We start from the raw sequence: 20,042 nt of genomic DNA on the forward strand, positions 1-20,042 counted from the left end.
CAATTCTCCTGCCTCAGCCTCCTGAGTAGCTGGGATGACAGGCACGCGCCACCACGCCCAGCTAATTTTTTGTATTTTTAGTAGAGACGGGGTTTCACCATGTTGACCAGGATGGTCTCGATCTCTCGACCTCGTGATCCACCCGCCTCGGCCTCCCAAAGTGCTGGGATTACAGGCTTGAGCCACCGCGCCCGGACCTTTTTTTTTTTTTTTTTTGAGATGGAGTTTCGCCTTTGTTACCCAGGCTGGAGTGCAATGGCACGACCTTGGCTCACCGCAACCTCCGCCTCCCGGGTTCAAGCAATTCTCCTGCCTCAGCCTCCTGAGTAGCTGGGATTACAGGCACGTGCCACCATGCCCAGCTAATTTTTTTTTTGTATTTTTAGTAGAGACGGGGTTTCACCATGTTGACCAGGATGGTCTCGATCTCTCGACCTTGTGATCCACCCGCCTCGGCCTCCCAAAGTGCTGGGATTACAGGCTTGAGCCACCGCGCCCGGCCCCTTTTTTTTTTTTTAAAGACGGGGTTTCACCATGTTGGTCAGGCTGGTCTTGAACTCCCTACCTCAGGTGATCCGCCTGCCTTGGCCTCCAAAGTGCTTGAATTACAGGCATGAGCCACTGTGCCGAGTCTTTTTTTTTTTTTTTTACGACCGAGCCTCAATTATAGATAGATCAAGAAATGGTGTCTCTTAAACAGTGTATAACCCGCATATCTGTATCCAGTGATCCTAACAACCCTGAAGCTCCACCCCACTCCCAGACCACTATCCCAGCACTCACCGGGAGTGCCATTGCTATTGGCACTGGGGAGGCCCGGAAGAGGGGGTGGCGCTGGAACTGCAGCTGCAGTGGCCAAGGGCGGCCCCTCTGGGGTGGAGGTGTCCTTTGGCCCAGCAAGCGGGGGGTCATCCAGGGCAGAGATGGCCGAGGAGATGCTCTCCTGCAGGTCTCGGTTCTTGGCCACAGAGTCTTCCTCGTCCGAGGAGAAGGAAGGCAGTGTCTCAAGGTTCCGCTTCAGCTCCTCATCCAGCCGCTTGCAGGGCGAAGGGCAGCCCAGCCCAAGCCCCTCACTCTCCGCAGCCTCCAGGGCGCCCCCAAGCCCAAAGGCTCCTGAAGGTGGGGGGTGTGGCACAGCGGGGGTGGCAGGGGGCTGGGGCTGCAGGCCTCGGGCTGGCACAGAGGGTGGCACACTCTTGGGAGGGCTGAGCGGAGGCGTCAGGCCTGCCTGGTAGAGTGGTGGGTGGCGCTTGCCTGACTTGAGGAAGTCCAAGAAGGAGGCCATGAAACCCGACTTCATCTCCGGCTGCTTCTCCTCCACCTCCTTGATCTTGGCCTCGATCTTCTCCCGAGTCAGGCTGGAGTCCAGGCTGTTGTGGTCAGTGCCTGATATGGCATCACCCGATGAGGCTCCCAGACCCTCGCCAGCCTTGGGCACAGACAGCTTGATCTAGACATGGGAGTGGCGGGCCGTGAGGGCCCAGGAGTCTGCGCCCCCAGTCCCATCCTCCCTCAGCCCCAAAAGTCCAAATTTACAGGTGCTCAGCCTGTGAATTTATTTATCTACTTTTTTTGAGACAGAGTCTTGCTCTGTCACCCAGGCTGGAGTGCAATGTCACAATCTCAGCTCACTGCAACCTCTGCATCTGAGTTCAAGAGATTCTCCTGCCTTAGACTCCCAAGTAGTTGGGATTCTAGGCGTGCACCACCATGCCTGAATAATGTTTGTATTTTTAGTAGAGACAGGGTTTCACCATGTTGACCAGGCTGGTCTTGAACTCCTGATCTCAGATGATCCACCCGCCTCAACCTCCCAAAGTTCTGAGATTACAGGCATGAGCCACTGCGTCCAGCCCAGCCTGTAAATTTCTAGAATTCAAATCTGCAGAGTCCTTGTCTTACATACTAGAAGGACAAGACTGGAGTTCCTCCCTCAAAAGACCAGGAACTTAGACTTACTGAGCTCTTCATTTGCAACCCAGTTCGAGACCCAGGAATGTAGAATCCCTAAATCCTCAACCTATGAGATGTGGAAGTGAAAAGCAGGCAGCCTAGGTGAGGTAGCGTGTACCCATAATCCCAGTATTCTGGGAGGCCAAGGAGGGTAGATCACTTGAGGTCAGGAGTTTGAGACCAGCCTGATCAATGTAGTAAAACCCCATCTCTGCTAAAAATACAAAAAAAAAAAAAAAAAAAATTAGCCGAGCGTGGTGGCGGGCACCTGTAATCCCAGCTACTTAGGAGGTGGCGGCAGGAGAATCTCTTGAACCCAGGAGGCAGAGGTTGCAGTAAGCCAAGATCATGTCACTGCATTCCAGCCTGGGGAACAGAAACACTGCCTCAAAAAAAAAAAAAAAAAAAAAAAAAAAAAAGCAGGTAAAAGCGTAAGTCCCAACCTTCTGCCTCATTCTAAACCCAGAATGTCCTTTCTTTCTATTTTTTTTTTTTTTTGAGACGGAGTTTCGCTCTTGTTACCCAGGCTGGAGTGTAATGGCACGATCTCAGCTCACTGCAACCTCCGCCTCCTGGGCTCAGGCAATTCTCCTGCCTCAGCCTCCTGAGTAGCTGGGATTACAGGCACGCGCCACCGTGCCCAGCTAATTTTTTGTATTTTAAGTAGAGACGGGGTTTCACCATGTTGACCAGGATGGTCTCGATCTCTTGACCTCGTGATCCACCCGCCTCGGCCTTCCAAAGTGCTGGGATTACAGGCTTGAGCCACCGCGCCCGGCCTTCTATTTTTGTTTTTTTTTGGGGGGGGACAGAGTTTCGCTCTTGTTGCCCAGGCTGAAGTGTGGTGGTGTGATCTCAGCTCACTGCAACCTCTGCCTTCTGGGTTCAAGTGATTCTCCTGCCTCAACCTCCCAAAGTGCTGGGATTACAGGCATGAACCAGTGGCCAGCTTAGACCCAGAGTTTCAATTCTTAGACCTGTCAGAGGGACCCAGAAATTCCTCAGACTCACTTCCTCACAGATTATAGCAATATAAACTTTATCCCCCCCTGTCCCCAAAATGCCAAGGTGCGGCGGTCCCAATCCCTTTCTTTTAAGATTCAAACACCTGGCCCAGCCCCTCCTCCCTTATCCCCTGCAAGACCCCATCCCCCTCACCTTGAGCGGCTTCAGGGGCTCCAACCGGGTGCCCCCCGCCTCCTCAGCCTTCCGACCCCGGCCTCGGCCCCGTCCGCGGGGTTTCTTGGCGCCATCGGCGGGTGTGGAGGCCGAGGCGGGCCCCGCAGTGGTGGGGACCTCCAGCGGGCGGATCCGGGGCCTCCCGCGGGGCCGGGGCGGCCCATCGCGCTTTGCCTTGGTGGGCTTGCGGCCACGGCGCCGGGGGCCATCGGGTCCCGGGTTGGGTGGGCAGAAGTCGATGTCCCCCAGCGGGGAGAGGGCCGGGCGGGAACGGCAGCTGGAGACCAGGTCGGGCAGGCGCCGGGGGTTGAGGCGGATGTCGGCGGGCACGTCGGCCTTGTCCTCGTCGGCCTCGAACTCGTACTCCTGGGCGTACAGCTTCTTGGGGGTCTGGAAGGGCGGGTCGCGGCGCCGCAGCAGGTGGAAGGAGGACGTCTTGAGCAGCTTCTTTGGCTTGGTAGAGCAGAAGATGGGCGAGGTGAGGCCGCCCTTGGGCTCGGAGGCCGGCGGCGGAGGCGGGGGCGGCGGGGGCGGGGGCGGGGGCGCCGCCTGGTGGGGGCCGCTCTGGATCAGGCCCAGCGGCTCGGCGTTGACTGTGGAGGGCAGCTCGGGGGGCTTGTTGGGGTCCAGGCCCAGGCCCGGCGTCTCGGGCCCAGCTCCGGACGCCCGGCCAGGACAGTAGGACCCATAGGGATCATAGGCAGGGGGGCCCGTGGGGGGCCCTGCGCCCGCCTTGGGGTCTCCCTCGTCCTCCGGTGGCCCGGCCTTGCCGTAGTCATCCGCGGCCCCTCCACCGAACATCTCCTCCATGGTGGGGAAGAAGCTGCGTTCCTCGTCTTGGAGCAAAGAGTCTGGGAAGCAGATGGAGGTGAGCGGCACGAAGCGGGGCGCCTTGGTGCCTTGCGGGCTGGGGCTGCGGTAGGCGCCTGCGGGATCCTTGCCCTCCGAGTTAGGCGGGCCCACGCCGGTGTCACCAGGCGCCGGGGGCAGCGGCTCCAAAGCCCCGAGCAATTCCTGCATGGCGCCTGGCGGTTCCAGGCTCTCGTCGGGTCGCAGGCGGGGGCTGGGGGCTGCGGGCTCCAGGCCGTGGCTCCGGAGGTGGGCCTCAAGCTGCAGGGGCATAGGTGGCGGAGGCGGGGGTGGCGGTGGAGGCGGCTGGGGTGCCCCGTCGCGGGTGGCTGGCTCAAGGAGGTGGACGCCGACTTTGGAGGCGCTGGGAGAGGGGCTGGGGGCGTGGCTGAGAACTGAGGGGAGCAGCTGGGGGGGAGGCGGAGGCAGCACCAGTGGGAGGTCAGGGCCCCCGGCCTCCAGGAGGAGGCCATGGGGAGTGGGCTGGGTGGACTGGGCCGTGGGAGGTGGGGGTGGAGGGCTCTTCTGCAAGAAGGCGCCCAGCTCCTTGGCACCTGCCCCGTAGTGGACAACAGAGGTGGCCAGCCCCTCGGGGGTCTCGCCGCCCCGCTCTGGCCCTTTTTTCTTCTCCTTCAGCCTCCCCAGGCCCAGCTCTAGTGCTGCAGTGGCACCCTCATCCAGGCTGGCACTGGTACGGATAACGCTCTGCAGGTGGTACCTCTGGGGGTCTTCCTTGGCCAACTCGTAGGGTGTACCCGGCGGTCCCCCGGCCCCGCCACTTCCCCCAAGTCCCTTAGAGGCATCCGCTGCCCCGTCCTCGCCCACCAAGCCGTCCGCCCCTGAGGTCCGAGGAGGGCTGGGCGCCTGCAAGAGGTGCTGGATGAGGAACTCCTCATCCTCTGTGCGCTCTGCGGGAGGCCCACCTGGGCCGGCCAGCAGCTCTGTGCCATCCGCCTTGCCCTTGTAGCCACCTGCTCCAGCTGCGTAACTGCCAGCTCCCGGAGGTGCCAGGAAAGGGGCTGAGGCCAAGACTGAGCTCAGGTATTTGCCAGGGGCCCCTGGAGAGCCGACACCAGGCGGGCGACCGGTGGCAGGCGGTGACTGGAGTGGACGAATGATGTGAGATGGGCTGGCCTCGCCGCCGCCTCCCAGGGAACTAGGTCCCCAGCCACCCCCATGGCCCGAGAGCGCGGGGGAATGGCCGGTACTGTAGCTGAGGGAGGGGCTGGCTGTGGGCAGCCCCTGGGAGTGGGCAGCTGGCCCTGGGTATGGCTCGCCCTGCACCCCATACAGTTGCCCCTGCAGCTGGTCCGGGGAGTAGCTCTGACATGTGGCCAGGCCAGGAGGAGGGGGGCCACTGGGGGGCTGTGGGGGGCCCCCTGAGTAGCTGGGGCCTTTGCTCAAGTCCTGTGCCTGCCCCCCTCCAAACCCTTGACCATAGGCCTGGGGTCCCAGAAGCCCTTGGGGCTGACCAGGGGAATAAGCCTGGCCCCCTGCCCCTCCAGCCCCAGAGGCCTTCCCAGTGGCATAGGCGGCTGCCGGCCCACCCAGGCTCTGGCATTTGGGGGTGGCGGTCGAACGGGGTGGGGGGGGCCTGGTGCCACCCCCGGCAGCTGCTCCGTAACCACCTTTGCCCGTCTTGTACCCAGGCGACTGAATGATGGGGCGGTAACCTCCGCCACCACCCCCGGCCCCAGCGCCCCCTGCCGCCTCAGGGCCCGTAGCCCGGCCTGACGCCCCTGCCGTGGCTCCGCTGGGACCAGCCTTACTAGGCTCCCCAGCACCCGGAGAGGGCTCCCCACCGCCCAGGGGGCTGCAGGCCAGGTTGGCCCGGTGGCCCATGGAGGGGTAGCTGCCTCCACAACTCAGGTAGTGCTGGAGGGCATGGGCTGGTGGCGGGGGCGGTGGGGGTTGGGCACTGGCCGGCCGCTGGTAGTGCTTGATGACCGTGTCCTGGCGGGGCAGGGCCCGCTCAGGCGGCGGGGGGCCTGGGGCAGCACCCGAGAAGTTGTAGAGCTGTGGGGAGGACTGCTCTGCGGCCGCGGCAGCGGAAGAGGAAGCCAGCAGGTTGAACTGAGTTGGGAGGTGGCGAGGAGGTGGCGGGTCTGGGGGACCAGGGCGGTAAGGGGGTGTCTGGGCTGGACCGAGACCAGCTGGCCCCAAGACACCGCCCCCTGCCAGGCGCTCAAAGCCCAACGAAGAAGGCACCGTGGGTGCCTGCGAGGGCTTCAGGTGCAGCACGTCATGGGGCGACAGGAGCCCGTTAGCTGGAGGGCTGAATGGGGGGTCCTGGAGGCTGAGGGACGAGGGCACTGGGAAGGGGCGGCTGCCGAAGGAAGCCGGGTGTTGGTAAGCCGACAGGGCGGAGGAGGACGGGAAGGTGCTGGAACCCGGCAGGGCGCCCGAGATGAAGAGCTCCGTGGGGCCTGGCGTGTGCATGGCTGGAGATGAGGAAGACGGAGGGTGAGAGAGGACAGCAAGCCAGCCCCACCCTGGCCCTGCAGGGCCGGCGCTGGGCTTACCTGTTTGCCAGGAAGGACTGCGGAACTGGGAGAGGAGAGAGGAGGCGGAGGGGCCAGGCTGGGGGCCCCGGGATTCCAGGGCCGAGATGAGGTTCATGACGGAGGCGTCGGGCCCTGCTGAGCCCGCGTGGTGGAGGCCAGTGTCGAAGAGTCCAGAGAGGCCTGGCCGGGGACAGGGGGTAGAGTCAGCCAGGTGAGGCTGCGTAGGGCAAGGTCAAGAGAGAAAGGGAAGAGGCCAAAGGCGAGGTGGATCAGGAAAAGGAGGGGAGGGAAGTGAAAAGGGCAAATTCGAAGAGGAGAAAATGGACAGAACCAAGCTAACGAGACAGGAATGAGCGGAGGGAAGGGGGAAAGGTGAGACAGCAAAGCAGGACAGCAGGCAATCAGTCGTAAGGGCAGGGGGCCCAGCTAGGAAATGGTAGACAAAAGCGTAAAAAAATCTAGAAGTTAAAGAGCCAGGGGCAAAAGAGCGGAGTCCTCAGTAAGGACAGGAGGGAGACCAAATGTGTGTATTTTCAGACAGTTAGAGCAAAGGACGGTAAGACTGGAGTCCCAGAAAGACCAGAGAACGAATCAAAAGGGACTGCACCACGTGGGAAGATTCAGAGAAAAAGATGGGAAGACAAAAAGGGAAGGAGCCAATCAGGAGGGTCGAGGGTCAAACTGGACAGCATCGCGTCATTGCCGGTACCCCGAGGAAGCGGGAACCAATCAGAAACCTTGGAGGCAAAGACGAGGGGGTAAAATAAGGCAATGGGGCAAAATTTAAAAAAAAAAAAAAAAAAGAGGGCGGGCCAGATAATTGGAGCCAATCAGAAAGAAAGGGAATCAGGAAGAAAGAATTCAGAGTTGCAAGGAGCCAAAAGAATAGAGCAAACCCAGAGGGAAGGAATTGGGGTGGGCTGGAGAGAGGCGGAAAAGCCTGGAAGAGAAGGTGGGATTTGGGGGCTGATGGGACGGGGCCAATTGGAGCGAAAGGGGCGGGACGAGGCAGAGGCGGACGAATCCGGCGAGAAACGAAGCAGGGACCAGCAGCCTCAAAGACAACCAATCAGAGGACACACAGCAAGGGGCGGGCCACGGCAAGGGCCACGTCCAATTAGGAGGGGCGGAACTTTCAACAGCCAATCAGCTGCCTCGGGAGGAGGGTGAGCCCAAAAGGGGCGGGATGGGGGCCGTACCTGCCGGGTGGTGGTTGGTGGCATAGCTTTGCAGTGGGTGGGGGGCCGCGTAGGCCTGGCGGTGTAAGATGTCCGTCTCGGGGTGCGAGGTCCTGGAGCTGCCATAGACCAAGCTGCGGGGAAACGGTAGACGTCAGGGGGGTTCTCCCGAGCTGCCTTCTCAGAAGGGAGCTCAGGAAAGCCCCCGGGGAGTTGGGGGGACATTTCCAGCTTACTGGGGTGGGGGGTGTTAAGCTAAGGAACCTTAAGCCTTGAAGGGGAGAATCGGGGTGCCCAACTAAAGAGCCACAGAAATGGCCCCCACTCCAGACCTCGAATAGTCACGTTTACAAACAGGCATGCTTAGAGAAGACACTATAACACGCAGAAGAGGGTCCGAGGCAGAGGAAGTGTCTTGAGCTGCAAATGTGAGCCCTCCCCCATCGACCCCACCGACCACCCAACCCCAGCCCCCGTGCCGGCGACACAGGCCGTAGGGCCAACCCCAGAGGTGCAGATGGACACCCCCTGTCCCGAAGACACATGGGAACACAGGCCTTGAACTTCGTGGGGTGGTGCAAAACAAGTTGGGAGCAGAAGGCAGATCGGTCCCCAAGCAGCAGCGGTGGCGGGGTGGAGAGAAGAGGGAATAAGACCCGGGGAAAGTACCAGGTACAAGTGTGAACAAGAACATCGTCCATCCCCGGGGGTTGAGGTTCAAATGCCTGGGCCCGAGCAATGCCAGGTATGTGTGCAAACGGGTATCCAACTCACCCGTGGGGAAGAAAAAATATAGACGAAGGAGTCCCACACGGAAAATCCTGACACACTTGGGGTTATGCCTTGATGGGAAACCCAGGTGTGTTGGGGAGAGGTGCTCAGAGTCAGGTGAAGTGTGAATTGTGAGGGCGCCACACCAAGAAGCAGGAGGAAAGGGGCAGATTCACAGGTGAACAGGCTGCCTGCCCCGCACGCACAGGGCCCACGCTCATACACACAAACACCCGGGAAACATGCGACTCTTCCCATGCAACGGCCCCAATCCGTGGCCGGACTCAAGAGGGCAAACCTTCCACTCCTTGCCATCAACTAGGATTCTCTGCCTTTGGGGGTGGGGGCATTGAAGGGGGCGTGTCCCAGATGCCGGACCCCCCCTTACACACACAACCCCAGCTTAGGAAGGGGGCGGGGCCCCGTGCCCACTCTGCGCGCGGAATTTCTTGGGGGGGCGCCTATCGGCGCGGCCTCGCACAGTCCCGGAACAATAGGACCTGAGAGGGGGTTCGCGCCCCCCAGATCTGCGTTCTAATTCTTCTCTGCTTCCCACCTTTGCAAGAGCAGTGCCTGAGGCGCGGGGGGGAGGGGTCACCAAGCCGGGAATCCAAGGATGGGGGGAAGTCCAGGCCTTGCTTCGCCAGTCCCTCCCACCTTCCCAAGGCCTTCCCGTCCGAAATTGTTTTGCACCCCCATTTTCCCGCTGCAATTCTCCCTTTGCATGCCGGAGCTGGCTTCGGCGGAGTTTGCAATTTGCAAACTGGGGCGGCGGCGTTGTTACAAACCAAGGAAGGCCGCTCCCTTGCAAGCCGGAGGGGAGTTTGCGATGCACGCGTCGCCGGGCGGGCCCGGCCCGGCCCGGCTGGGCTCCCACCCCTTGGCCCCTTTCTCCAGGCCACCCTCAGCTCCTTACCTAGCTTTCGCTGACCTCTCGTAACTCCATCCCGCCCCGGCGCCGAGCGGGTCCCCGAAGCCGGCGCTGGGGTAGTTCCTGTCCATGAATTGGCCGCGGTGGAAATTGGGGGGAGGGGGAGGGGGGAGGGAGGGGGCGCGCGCGCGCTCTCCTCCGCCGCCGCTCCCTCCGCTGCTGCTTTTTTTTCCCCCCTTTTCTCTCTCTCTTTTTTTCTTTGCAGCCGCGGAAGGCCCGGGAAGGCCCCGGGCGGGGGAGGGAGGGGGCAGGGGCGGAGGGGCGGGCAAGGGAGGGGGTGCAGTCGCTGAGCCAAGGAAGGGGGAAGGGGGGGTTCCCCCTAGAGGAGGGAAGGGGGGAGGAGGGACCCCGCTGTCTCCGCCTTTGCCCCGGCGCTTGCGAGAGAAAAGGGGGGGCGCGCGCTTGGGAGGGGGCGTCCCGGGCGGCCCCGGGGTGGGTGCCGGCGATGGGTGCTCGCTCTCTCGCCGCCGCCGCCGCCGCCTCCTCCTCCTCTGCGCTCACGGTGCAGCCATCTTTGCACAAGGCGGCTGGGGGAGGGGGGAGGGGAAGGGGGGGCGGGCGGCGGGGTGTCTGGCTGCGCTCCGCTTCCTCCCACAATCCCGTGCAAATGCAAAAAAAAAAAAAAAAAAAGAGAGAGAGAGAGAGTGAGCGGGGCCTGCGGGTGTAGGGCGCGTTTGCACAGAAAACCAGTTCTAATGCGCCCGAGATCGCGATTCATGTCATTAGATTTTTTTTTTTTTTTTTTGCATCGTTTCTGCTTTATTTGGTCTCCTTTCCGAAGGGTTTTTATTTAGGGGAACAGCTCAACTCCAGCTCCTTGGGTGTAGTGCAAGCCTGCCCGCACCGAGCACACTTGCGAATGTGCCCCCCACTCTTTCCCTGGGTTAGGAAGCGCCCCTGTACCACACGGGGAGTGCACGAAGACACGCGTGTGCACAGGCAGGGCTGTGCCTGTGCGTACCGTGTGGCACTGGAGGGGATGGACAGGTCGTCTGCTCACACCTAAGACGGCACAGCCGGGACTTCGCTCCTGGGTACGAGTTTCCCCGTGCGTCTGCCTACCACGGGGGCGGGATGTGACCGGTGCCCTCACCGTCAGGAGAGTGTGGGGGCCCGTGAGGGACCAGGACACAGGAATATGTTGCCGAAAACATATGTATATCCATACGCGGCGGAAACGCGTGTGCCAGGGCAGGCCTCGGGCCGGACGACCCCTATTCTCACTATTCCCCCCTCCAAGTCCAGCTTCGGCGTCTACGAGGCCTAGGGGCTTCCGGAATCCGGTGTGAATCAGGGTCGCGGTTCGGAGAGCCGGTCTGAAAGCAGCTCTTCAGTGAGGCCTCCTGAGGCTGCAAGAGGAGAGACACACTAGGGAGTCAAAGATCCGGCTGTTTTTTTCTCCCCCTCAACCCGGACCACTCCGACCGCCCTTGGCGTCTCAGCCAATCCCGGACCCTCTGGGCACAGGCCCCACCCTCCTATACTGCTCCACACATACAACGCTGGGCCACGCCCCTAGACTATTGCATGGGGCTCCGCCCCAAGCCCCAAGCCCCGCCCTAGATAATAAGGCCCAAATTTCAAGTCCCGCCCATGAGCCCAGGTTCCACCTCCAGCAGTGCCCAACCCTCTGCGCCCCGCCCCCGGGCAGAAGCCACGCCCCATACCTGCTGTAGGGGGGTGGAGGTGCGTCGTGTACCCCAGAGGCTGCCAGCGCCTGCTCATAGGTGGGGAGGCCTGGGGGTGGGGGTGGAGGCAGGGGCGTCGGTGGGCCCAGAGGGCTCAAAGGACTCAGAGGGCTGATGACCCCGGACCTGGGGACAGCAAAAGTGCCGTTAGCAGAGGCAACTTACAAGATACCTAGACTTGGGAGAAAAAGAGGAGATCTAGAAGACAGAGTCTCTGAGGCTGACGTTGGGACAGAGCTGGAAGGGAGGTGGACCTGAGAAAAGGAGGGTCACCTTCAGCCTAGCCCTACACACAGAAAAGCGCCTCAAATGACAGGCAGCTGAACACAGGCAGACACAGAAATCAGCAACCAAAGAGACACACTCTTATTTAGACACACTCATGTGCACCAGATACAGGCAGAGCAATGGAGAAAAAGCCCTGCCGAGTGCATGGCGCACACCTGTAGCTCTAGGTCCTCAGGAGGCTGAGGTGGGAGGATTTATTGAGCCCAGGAAATTGAGGCTGCAGTGAGCTGTGAATGGGCCACTGCACTCCAGCCTGGGCAACAGAGTGAGACCTTGTCTCTTAAAAAAAAAAACAAGGCCGGGCGCGGTGGCTCAAGCCTGTAATCCCAGCACTTTGGGAGGCCGAGGCAGGTGGATCACGAGGTCGAGAGATCGAGACCATCCTGGTCAACATGGTGAAACCCCGTCTCTACTAAAAATACAAAAAATTAGCTGGGCATGGTGGCGTGTGCCTGTAATCCCAGCTACTCAGGAGGCTGAGGCAGGAGAATTGCCTGAACCCAGGAGGCGGAGGTTGCGGTGAGCCGAGATCGCGCCATTGCACTCCAGCCTGGGTTAACAAGAGTGAAACTCCACCTCAAAAAAAAAAAAAAAAACAGGCGTAGTGTCTCACATCTGTAATCCCAGCACTTCGGGAGGCCGAGATTACCCGAGGCCAGGAGTTAGAGACCAGCCTGACCAACACAGAGAAACTCCATCTCTACTAAAAATATAAAATTAGCCGGGTGTGGTGGCACACGCCTGTAATCCCAGCTACTCCGGAGGCTGAGGCAGGAGAATCACTTGAATCTGGGAGGCAAAGTTTGCAGTGAGCAGAGATCATGCCATTATATTCCAGCCAGGGCCACAAGAATGAAACTCCATCTCAAAAAAAAGCCCCTTCAGAGAGGCAGGTCAACACACACAGTAACAGACAGAACTCAGCCCATCCATATAGACAGGAACACAACACAGATGCACTCCTCATCAATTTCCCACCCCCACTCAGGTGCTGCACTTGTCACCACTGAAGCTGACATTCCACAGACGCCCAGAGACCACAGGCTGCATGGTCACAGCCCACCAGATACAACATCCAGAGTGGTAATCCCACGGATACTGGTAATCCCAGTACCACAAAGACAGGCCGGCAGCAAAAGCGGATAGAGATCCTACTGCCGTCTAGACAGACAGAGCGACAGACAGGCACCAAAACCAGACACAAACCAGCTCACAGACTCACTCGCCAAATGACTGTGTCCTCAGTCATTCCTCAGTGCCCACCTGACCCCAATCCTTAACACATCTCTTTGGGTCGACCCTTCCTCCCTCCCCTACTCTCCACCGACACCCCCTCCTCACTGAAGCCCCCTTACTCTTGGGGACAGGGCTGGTGGCTTCGGCGCCGTCGCCAATGCAGATACCAAAAGGCTCCCAGGCCGGCAAGGACAATGACCAGGATGCCACATGTCAGCCCCACAGCCAGGCCTGCCACATCGACTCGTCCACGCCCTGCAGGGAAGCAGGGAAGGGGAGCCACTGTCTCGGGAACTGTCACCCACCCCAACATCAAAATTCCTTCCCACTGAGGGAACAGAACAGACCATGAAGCAGGCAGAGCTGGGGTCCCTTCCTAGCCCTGTGACCTCAGGCAATTTACCTCATTCCTTTCTTTGAGGCTCCACTGCCAGTTCTGTAAAATGGGAACCATAAAGCTGGGTGCAGTGGCTCACGCCTGTAATCTCAGCTGTTTGGGAGGCTGAGGCGGGCTGATCACAAGGTTAAGAGTTCAAGATCAGCCTGACCAACATAGTGAAACCCTGTCTCTAAAAAAAAAAAAAAAAAAAAAAAAAAAAAAAAAAAAATGGGATCCATAACCCCTACCCCACTGTGAAAACTTAATGAGATCAGGCCAGATGCAGTGGCTCATGCTTGTAATCCCAGCACTTGGGAGGCCGAAGCAGGTGGATCTCCTGAGGTCAGGAGCTCAAGACCAGCCTGGACAACATGGTGAAACCCTGTCTCTATTAAAAATACAAAAAATTAGCTGGGTGTGCAGGCGAGTGTTCATGTGCCTGTAATCCCAACTACTCAGGAAGCTGAGGCAGGAGAATTACTTGCACCCGGAAGGTGGAGGTTTCATTGAGCTGAGACCTTGACACTGCCCTCTAGCCTGTGAAACAGAGAAAGACTCTGTCTCAAAAAAAAGAAAGGTCAGGACAGTGGCTCATGCCTGAAATCCCAGCACTTTGGGAGGCCGATGTGGGTGGATCACGAGGTCAAGAGTTCAAGACCAGCCTGGCCAAGATGGTGAAACCCCATCTCTACTAAAAATACAAAAAGTTAGCTGGGCGTGGTGGCGGTCGCCTGTAATCCCAGCCACTTGTGAGGCTCAAGCAGAAAATCACTTGAACCGGGAGGTAGAGGTTGCAGTGAGCCGAGATCGTGCCACTGCACTCCAGCCTGGGCAACAGAGCGAGACTCCATCTCAAAAGAAAAAAAAAGGAATCAAAAAATTAACTGGGCCTGGCTGAGGCCAGTGGCTCACACCTGTAATCTCAGCATTTTGAGAGGCCAAGGCACGTGGACTCCCTGAGGCCAGGAGTTTAAGACCAGCCTGGCCAACATGGTGAAAACCCATCTCTACTAAAAATAGAAAATTAGCCAGGTGTGGTGGCGCATACCTGTAATTCCAGCTACTCAGGAGGTTGAGGCACGAGAATCACTTGAACCTAGGAGGTGGAGGCTGTAGTGAGCTGGGAGTACACAACTGCACCCCAGCCTGAGCAACACAGCGAGACTCTGTCTCAAAAAAAAGGTTTAGTGGGGCCTGGTAACACGTACCTGAGCCCAGGAGTTAGAGGCTGCAGTGAGCTAGGATTGTGCCACTGCACTCCAGCCTGGGTGACAGAGCAAAACTCCATTTTAAAAAAGAAAAGGGAAAATAAAAAACAAATACAAAAAATAAAATGCAAAAAAAAAAAAAATTGCAGATTTAACTGGTGGGGGGACAGAAGGGGGAGGTTCCAGTGTTTTCTCTGGTAACTGTCCCCTCTGGAATGCTGTTCCTTTTTTTTTTTTTTTTTTTTTTTGAGACGGAGTTTCGCTTGTTACCCAGGCTGGAGCGCAATGGCGTGATCTTGGCTCACCGCAACCTCCGCCTCCTGGGTTCAGGCAATTCTCCTGCCTCAGCCTCCTGAGTAGCTGGGATTACAGGCACGAGCCACCATGCCCAGCTAATTTTTTGTATTTTTAGTAGAGACAGGGTTTCACCATGTCGACCGGGATGGTCTCGAACTCTCGACCTCGTGATCCACCCGCCTCGGCCTCCCAAAGTGCTGGGATTACAGGCTTGAGCCACCGCGCCCGGCCGGAATGCTGTTCCTTTTTACCAACCAGGCCATGGATTGGCAAGGCCTGAACTCTGAAGGAAAAACAGAATCGACAGGAACATTTCTGAGTTTACCAGAAAGCTGGAAAAAATTCACTTACCAATGGAAGAATTGGTAAGGCATAGTGGTTCATGACTGTAATTCCAGCACTTTGGAGGCCAAGGCAGGAGGATCACTTGAGCTCAGGCGTTCGAGAGCAGCCTGGACAACACAGTGAGACCCCATCTCTACAAAAACAATTTGTTTTCACTATCTGGGCGTGGTGGTGCGTTCCTGTAATCCCAGCTATTCAGGAGGCTTAGTTGGAAGGATCACTTATGCTGCAGTGAGCCGTCGTTATGCCATAGCTGCAGTGAGCCATGATTGTGCCACTGCACTCCAGCCTGGGCAATAGAGCAAGACCTCATTTCAAAAACAACAAAAAACAAATGAGGAATTCGGTGACCCCTAAAAATAGAACTGAGAATCTAGAACTCCTGTTTGACCTGTCACTAAGGTGCAGGCCTGTTTGCAACCCGAGGCCTCCAGTCTCAGGACAAGGGGGTAGAGTGAGCCGCTGGGCTTGGGGAAGCCTTGCTGCTGCTTGCTCCTGGGGAAATTTCTATGGGCACTAGGTAGGTGGGCTTTCCTCCAAAAGGAAAGCCCAGACTTTTTTTTGTTTTTGAGATGGAGTCTTGCTCTGTCCCCCAGGCTGGAGTGCAGTGATGCAATCTTAGCTCATTGCAACCTCCACCTCCCGGGTTCCAGCAATTCTCCCGCCTCAGCCTCTCGAGTAGCTGAGATTACAGCGCACATCACCACGCCCAGCTAATTTTTGTATTTTGAGTAGAGATGGGGTTTCGCTACATTGGCCAGGCTGATCTCGAACCCCTGATCTCAGGTGATCCACTTGCCTCGGCCTCCCAAAGTGCTGGGATTACAGGCATGAGCCGCCGCATCCGGCCGCAGTAAACCTGAAACTTTTGAGCCCCTTTAGAAAAAAGCACAAGGAAGGCTTCAGAAGGCAGGTTCTCCTGATTCGGCTACCTTCAGGTGGATTCAGGGAGCCCCCAGGCCTCGCGAGGCCTGTCGGGAAGGAGTTACCTCCCCTAGCAACCAGGCTCCAATGTGAGGCGCCAGTCCAGACCTAGGGCCTGTTGCTAAGGTGCATCTACCCCTAGCAACTGGGCCACAAGGGGGTGGGGCATCGGGGGCCCAGAGGGTGGTCCTCCAGTGGGCAGAAGGCCTTGGGTCCTGGAGCCTGGCTAGGTGTAGGTTGCTAGGGAGAAGGCCTCCTTAGCAACCAGGCAGCTGCTGGGATGGGGCTGTGGGGGAGGGGAAAGCAGCCAGGTACAGCTTCAGGCTTCTTCGTCTGGTCTGGCCTGGCCAGGCCCCGTTGCTAAGGAGCAGCCCCCCTTAGCAACAAGGCTGCCAACAAGATAGGACCTCGGAACTCAGAGGAGGGGTTGTGGGGGGCAAAATGGGCAGGTGAGGACGGGCAGGCTTCGTCCCTTGGTCCTGTTGCTGGAGGGCAGTGTCCCCAGCAACCAAACCGCCCGAGGGGCTGGTCTTTCCACTTACTCTGGACCCGGGTGGGGCTGCCCACTTTGAGCCGGAAGGCCTGACAGACCACATAGCTCTATCCTTTCCCTCCACTAACACTTTTCCCTTCCTAGGGACACGGGACCTGCATCCAATAAGATATGGTGGGGCCTGGCACCTGTCATCCCAGCACTTTGGGAGGCTGAAGCAGGAGGACTGCTTGAGACCAGGCATTCAAGACCAGCCTGGGCAACACAGACCCCGTCTCTACAAAAATTACCAAAATTACCATTGTGGTGTGTGCCTGGAATCCCAGTTAAACTAGAGACTGAGGTGGGAGGATCGCTTGGGCCTGGGAAGTTAAGGTTGCACTCAGCCAAGATTGCACCCCGCCTGGGCGACTGGGTGCTTCAATTATTTTAACTGGGTGACTTTAATTATTATCTCAAAAATAATTAAAAATAAAATAATAGGGCCGGGCGCGGTGGCTCAAGCCTGTAATCCCAGCACTTTGGGAGGCCGAGGCAGGTGGATCACGAGGTCAAGAGATCAAGACCATCCTGGTCAACATGGTGAAACCCCGTGTCTACTAAAAATACAAAAATTAGCTGGGCATGGTGGCGCGTGCCTGTAATCCCAGCTACTCAGGAGGCTGAGGCAGGAGAATTGCCTGAACCCAGGAGGCGGAGGTTGCGGTGAGCCGAGATCGCACCATTGCACTCCAGCCTGGGTAACAAGAGCGAAACTCCTTCTCAAAAAAAAAAATAAAATAAAATAAAAATAAAAATAAAATAAAATAATAATAAGACGTGGGGGGCTCCTCAGACAAACTCGGGTCTTTTTTTTTTTTTTTTTTTTTTTTGAGACAAAGTCTCACACTATCACTTGGGCTGGAGTGCAATGGCATGATCTCAGCTCACTGCAACCTCTGCCTCCCGGATTCATGCAATTCTCTCGCCTCAGCCTCCCAAGTAGCTGGGATTACAGGCACATACCATTACACCCGGCTAACTGTTTTGTATTTTTAGTCACTATGTTGGCCAGACTGGTCTTGAACTCCTGAGTTTGTGATCCACCTGCCTCGGCCTCCCAAAGTGCTGGGATTACAGGCGTGAGCTACCGCGCCCCGCATCAAGCTGCGGTCTTAAGGGAGGGAACTCCTTTAGTAGCCAGCTTCAGGGAGCACAGAAATGGGGGGCAGACAATTCTTGTCCCTAATTTGGGGTGGAGGACATCGGTTTGTCCTCCCTGGGAAGGGACTGCCTTAGCTGCACAGAACAAGATGGCTTCAGCCCCTCACTCACCTCCTTTCCCATTGTAGATGTAGCTCTCCCAAAAGTGCTCCTTGAAGGGAGAGGAGTGGGAAAAAGAGGAAAAGCAGCAATTCAGCTGGGATGTTCACAACCCAAACGAGCCCACCCTGATTTCTGAGTCCGGGAGGAGGGAGTTGAGGGCCAGAACGTCCCCGCAACCTCCCCACAGGTATGGAGAAGACGGGGGGGGGGGGGGGGCCGTAACGTCACCGTGAGAGTGTCGTCCTCAAAATACTCCCTGGCCTCTTCCCAGGAACACTTCTCTTCCAGACACTCCCGTTCCAGGTTCCCCGGCGTGAACAGCTCCAGGTCCCAGTGATTGGCTCTTCGAATCCGGGTACGGCGACTCAGGAAGCTCTGGGCCTCTGGGGGACCCAGGAAGACTTCGGGGCCCAAAGACGTGAGAGAGAGAAAAACGGAGGGTCCCTAGGGCCGGAGTCATAGGGGGATGGGGAGCAGTGGGGTCCTGGAGGAAGGAGTAAGGGCTGGGAATCCAGACTCCTGGGTCTGAAGGAGGAAAGGGCCGGGTCCTGGATTCCTGGAAGAGGTGGGGACTAGAGGCAGGCATTCCTGAGTCCGGGGAGGTCAAGGCCAAGTGCCTGGACACTACTTCCCCCAAACACTCACCTTGGTCTTTCTCCGCACTGGGTGAAGTATCGAGGCAGGTGGTAAATCCCATGTATAGCAGCAGCAGAGAGGGGTGGCCCCTCATATTTTGTGGACACCTAGAGGCAGGTGTGTTAGAGCTGACAGGGTCTCAGTCCCTGCATAGTGAGGCAGTGTCTCTCTGACTGGCCTCTGCGGTCCATAATGATAATAACAGTGGACAATTACACAACCAGACATTGTTTACCTATATAAACTCATTTTACTTTTCTTTTGAGACACAGTCTCGCTCTGCCATTCAGGCTGAAGTGCAGTGACACTATCTCAGCTCACTGTGACCTCTGCCTCCTGGGTGCAAGCGATTCTCCTGCCTCAGCCTCCTGGGTAGCTGGGATTACAGGCGCGTATCACCACGCCCAGCTAATTTGTGTAGTTTTAGTAGAGATGGGGCGTCACCGTGTTGGCCAGGCTGGTCTCAAACTACTGACCTCAAGTGATCGGCCCGCCTCAACCTCCCAAAGTGTTGGGATTACAGGCATGAGCCACCACACATAGCCAGGAATCCTATTATCCTCAATTTTAGAGAAGAGACAACTGAGGCACAGAGAGGTAAATTAACTTGCCCAAGGTCACACAGTGTGCAAGTGTGAGAGCCAAGATTTCAGTGAAGGCAGTGTCTGCCAGAGACTAGAGCAGGGAGCTTATCTTTTTCTCTACTGTGTCTACAGCACCCGACCCAGGTGCTCATAAACATGTCCACTGGTGATCTGGACTCCTTCCTTCCTGGTAATTTCCACTTGTGCTTCTGTGTTCATTGTCACATCCATGCACAGACAACAAAGATTACGACAGAGGCAGAGGCCGGGGATTAAATATATTCTTGGGTCTAGGGACCTAAGGGGGCAGGGGCCCTGGACTCCTAAGCCTAGGAGCCCCAGACTTCTGGGTCTCAGAGGGGCGGGGAGCCAGGATGCCTGGGTCCCCAAGCCAAGCTCTTCCTCCAGGAACATTCCCTTACCTGCCCAGACCTGTGAGCACTGCCCCTTCCTCTTTAATCCGGACCTCCTTGGCCAGCTACAGCCACCTGTGAAGGGGGACAGGGAAGAGGGGAGGGGGAGGAGGGGCGCCCCACTCCGGGTAACCAGGCCCGATCCCGGTTTCTGGCAGAGGGGCGGAGCTTGTTATTACCTGCCCTGGGCGGGACTCAGGTAAGGGACAAAGTATTTAAAGGGACCTTAGGATAAAGAACTTAAAAGGCCTGAGCTCCCTGGGGGAGCCAAGGTGTCGAATACCTTGGGGCACTTGGGAGCTGGGATTCGACTCTCCTCCTTTTTCCTCCCGGCCCCTAACCGCTCCGCCTGTCCTCTAGGTGTTCGCCCGGCCAAGCTAGAAAAATCAACGTCTGGGTCTCTAGATATTCAGAAACTGGCGGGAACGAGGTGCCGTAGTTCCTGGGACAGCTGGGTAGTGCCGCAGTAAATCCCCGTTTCCCGAGGGCGACTGGAACGGCTTTGCCTTTCCATTTCCAATGGTTCTGTCTATAAAATGGGAGGGCCAGCTGTCCCCTCTCCATTGTGTTTTAAGATGCAGCAAGAAAAGTGGATATTTGGGAAAGAGGACTTCTTAATCTCTAGGGGAAGTGGTTAGTCCTTAAATTGGGGCTTGCAGAGACTCAAAGCCTGGGCATCAAACAAGAAAAAACTAGCTCCCTGGGAAATGCCTAGTACATACTAAGCGTTCCCCATATTCCCACCAGTTTCAATAACCGGAACCTTCGATTTGCCACTCACGTTTCCGGAGGGAGAAAGAGGAGAAGAGAGGACTTGAGCAAGCCGGGCGAGGCACTTTCCGCAACTAGGGGCACCTCTGCTTCCGGTGCTTCGGCTGGGC

At 57.7% G+C, this 20,042-nt stretch overlaps 2 protein-coding genes across 4 annotated transcripts in view; both read right to left on the bottom strand.

Annotated features, from left to right (window-relative positions):
* The window catches only part of PRR12 (proline rich 12), a 39,457-nt gene extending 29,552 nt beyond the window's left edge, over positions 1-9,905 (bottom strand). The window contains exons 1-5 of the mRNA XM_039466857.2: positions 9,351-9,905; positions 7,685-7,797; positions 6,504-6,665; positions 3,112-6,422; positions 784-1,450 (exon numbers count right to left, since the gene is read on the bottom strand). Of these exons, the coding sequence (XP_039322791.2) occupies positions 784-1,450; positions 3,112-6,422; positions 6,504-6,665; positions 7,685-7,797; positions 9,351-9,436 (4,339 nt within the window). The 5' untranslated portion in view covers positions 9,437-9,905. The remainder of the gene's footprint in view (positions 1-783; positions 1,451-3,111; positions 6,423-6,503; positions 6,666-7,684; positions 7,798-9,350) is intronic.
* A 141-nt stretch (positions 9,906-10,046) lies between these two features.
* On the bottom strand, positions 10,047-20,029 carry PRRG2 (proline rich and Gla domain 2). Of its 3 annotated transcripts, XM_010351084.3 has the most exons (8): positions 19,943-20,029; positions 19,171-19,236; positions 18,174-18,271; positions 17,757-17,929; positions 17,538-17,577; positions 12,697-12,832; positions 11,033-11,179; positions 10,048-10,714 (listed from the first exon to the last, which is right to left on the bottom strand). In XM_010351084.3, the coding sequence occupies exons 3-8, from the start codon at positions 18,256-18,258 to the stop codon at positions 10,696-10,698; spliced, it is 600 nt and encodes a 199-aa protein (XP_010349386.1). In that variant the 5' UTR covers positions 18,259-18,271; positions 19,171-19,236; positions 19,943-20,029; the 3' UTR covers positions 10,048-10,695. The 3 variants fall into 3 exon arrangements, with proteins under 3 accessions (XP_074242179.1, XP_010349386.1, XP_010349383.1); XM_074386078.1 differs by lacking the exon at positions 19,171-19,236 and having other exon boundaries at positions 10,047-10,714; positions 19,943-20,020; XM_010351081.3 differs by having other exon boundaries at positions 19,171-20,020.
* Positions 20,030-20,042: the final 13 nt, after the last annotated feature.

The sequence above is a fragment of the Saimiri boliviensis genome, chromosome 14 (assembly GCF_048565385.1).
Source record: "Saimiri boliviensis isolate mSaiBol1 chromosome 14, mSaiBol1.pri, whole genome shotgun sequence".
In the NCBI taxonomy this organism is placed as follows: domain Eukaryota; kingdom Metazoa; phylum Chordata; class Mammalia; order Primates; family Cebidae; genus Saimiri; species Saimiri boliviensis.

Excerpts from the sequence above, each read along its gene's own strand:
- PRRG2 (XM_074386078.1), bottom strand. The coding sequence starts at position 18,258 with ATGAGGGGCCACCCCTCTCTGCTGCTGCTATACATGGGATTTACCACC. Across the intron at positions 17,578-17,756 it reads TTGAGGACGACACTCTCACG|GAGCACTTTTGGGAGAGCTA; the intron begins GTGACGTTACGG and ends TCTCCCTTCAAG. Across the intron at positions 12,833-17,537 it reads CATCTACAATGGGAAAGGAG|GGCGTGGACGAGTCGATGTG; the intron begins GTGAGTGAGGGG and ends GCTTCCCTGCAG.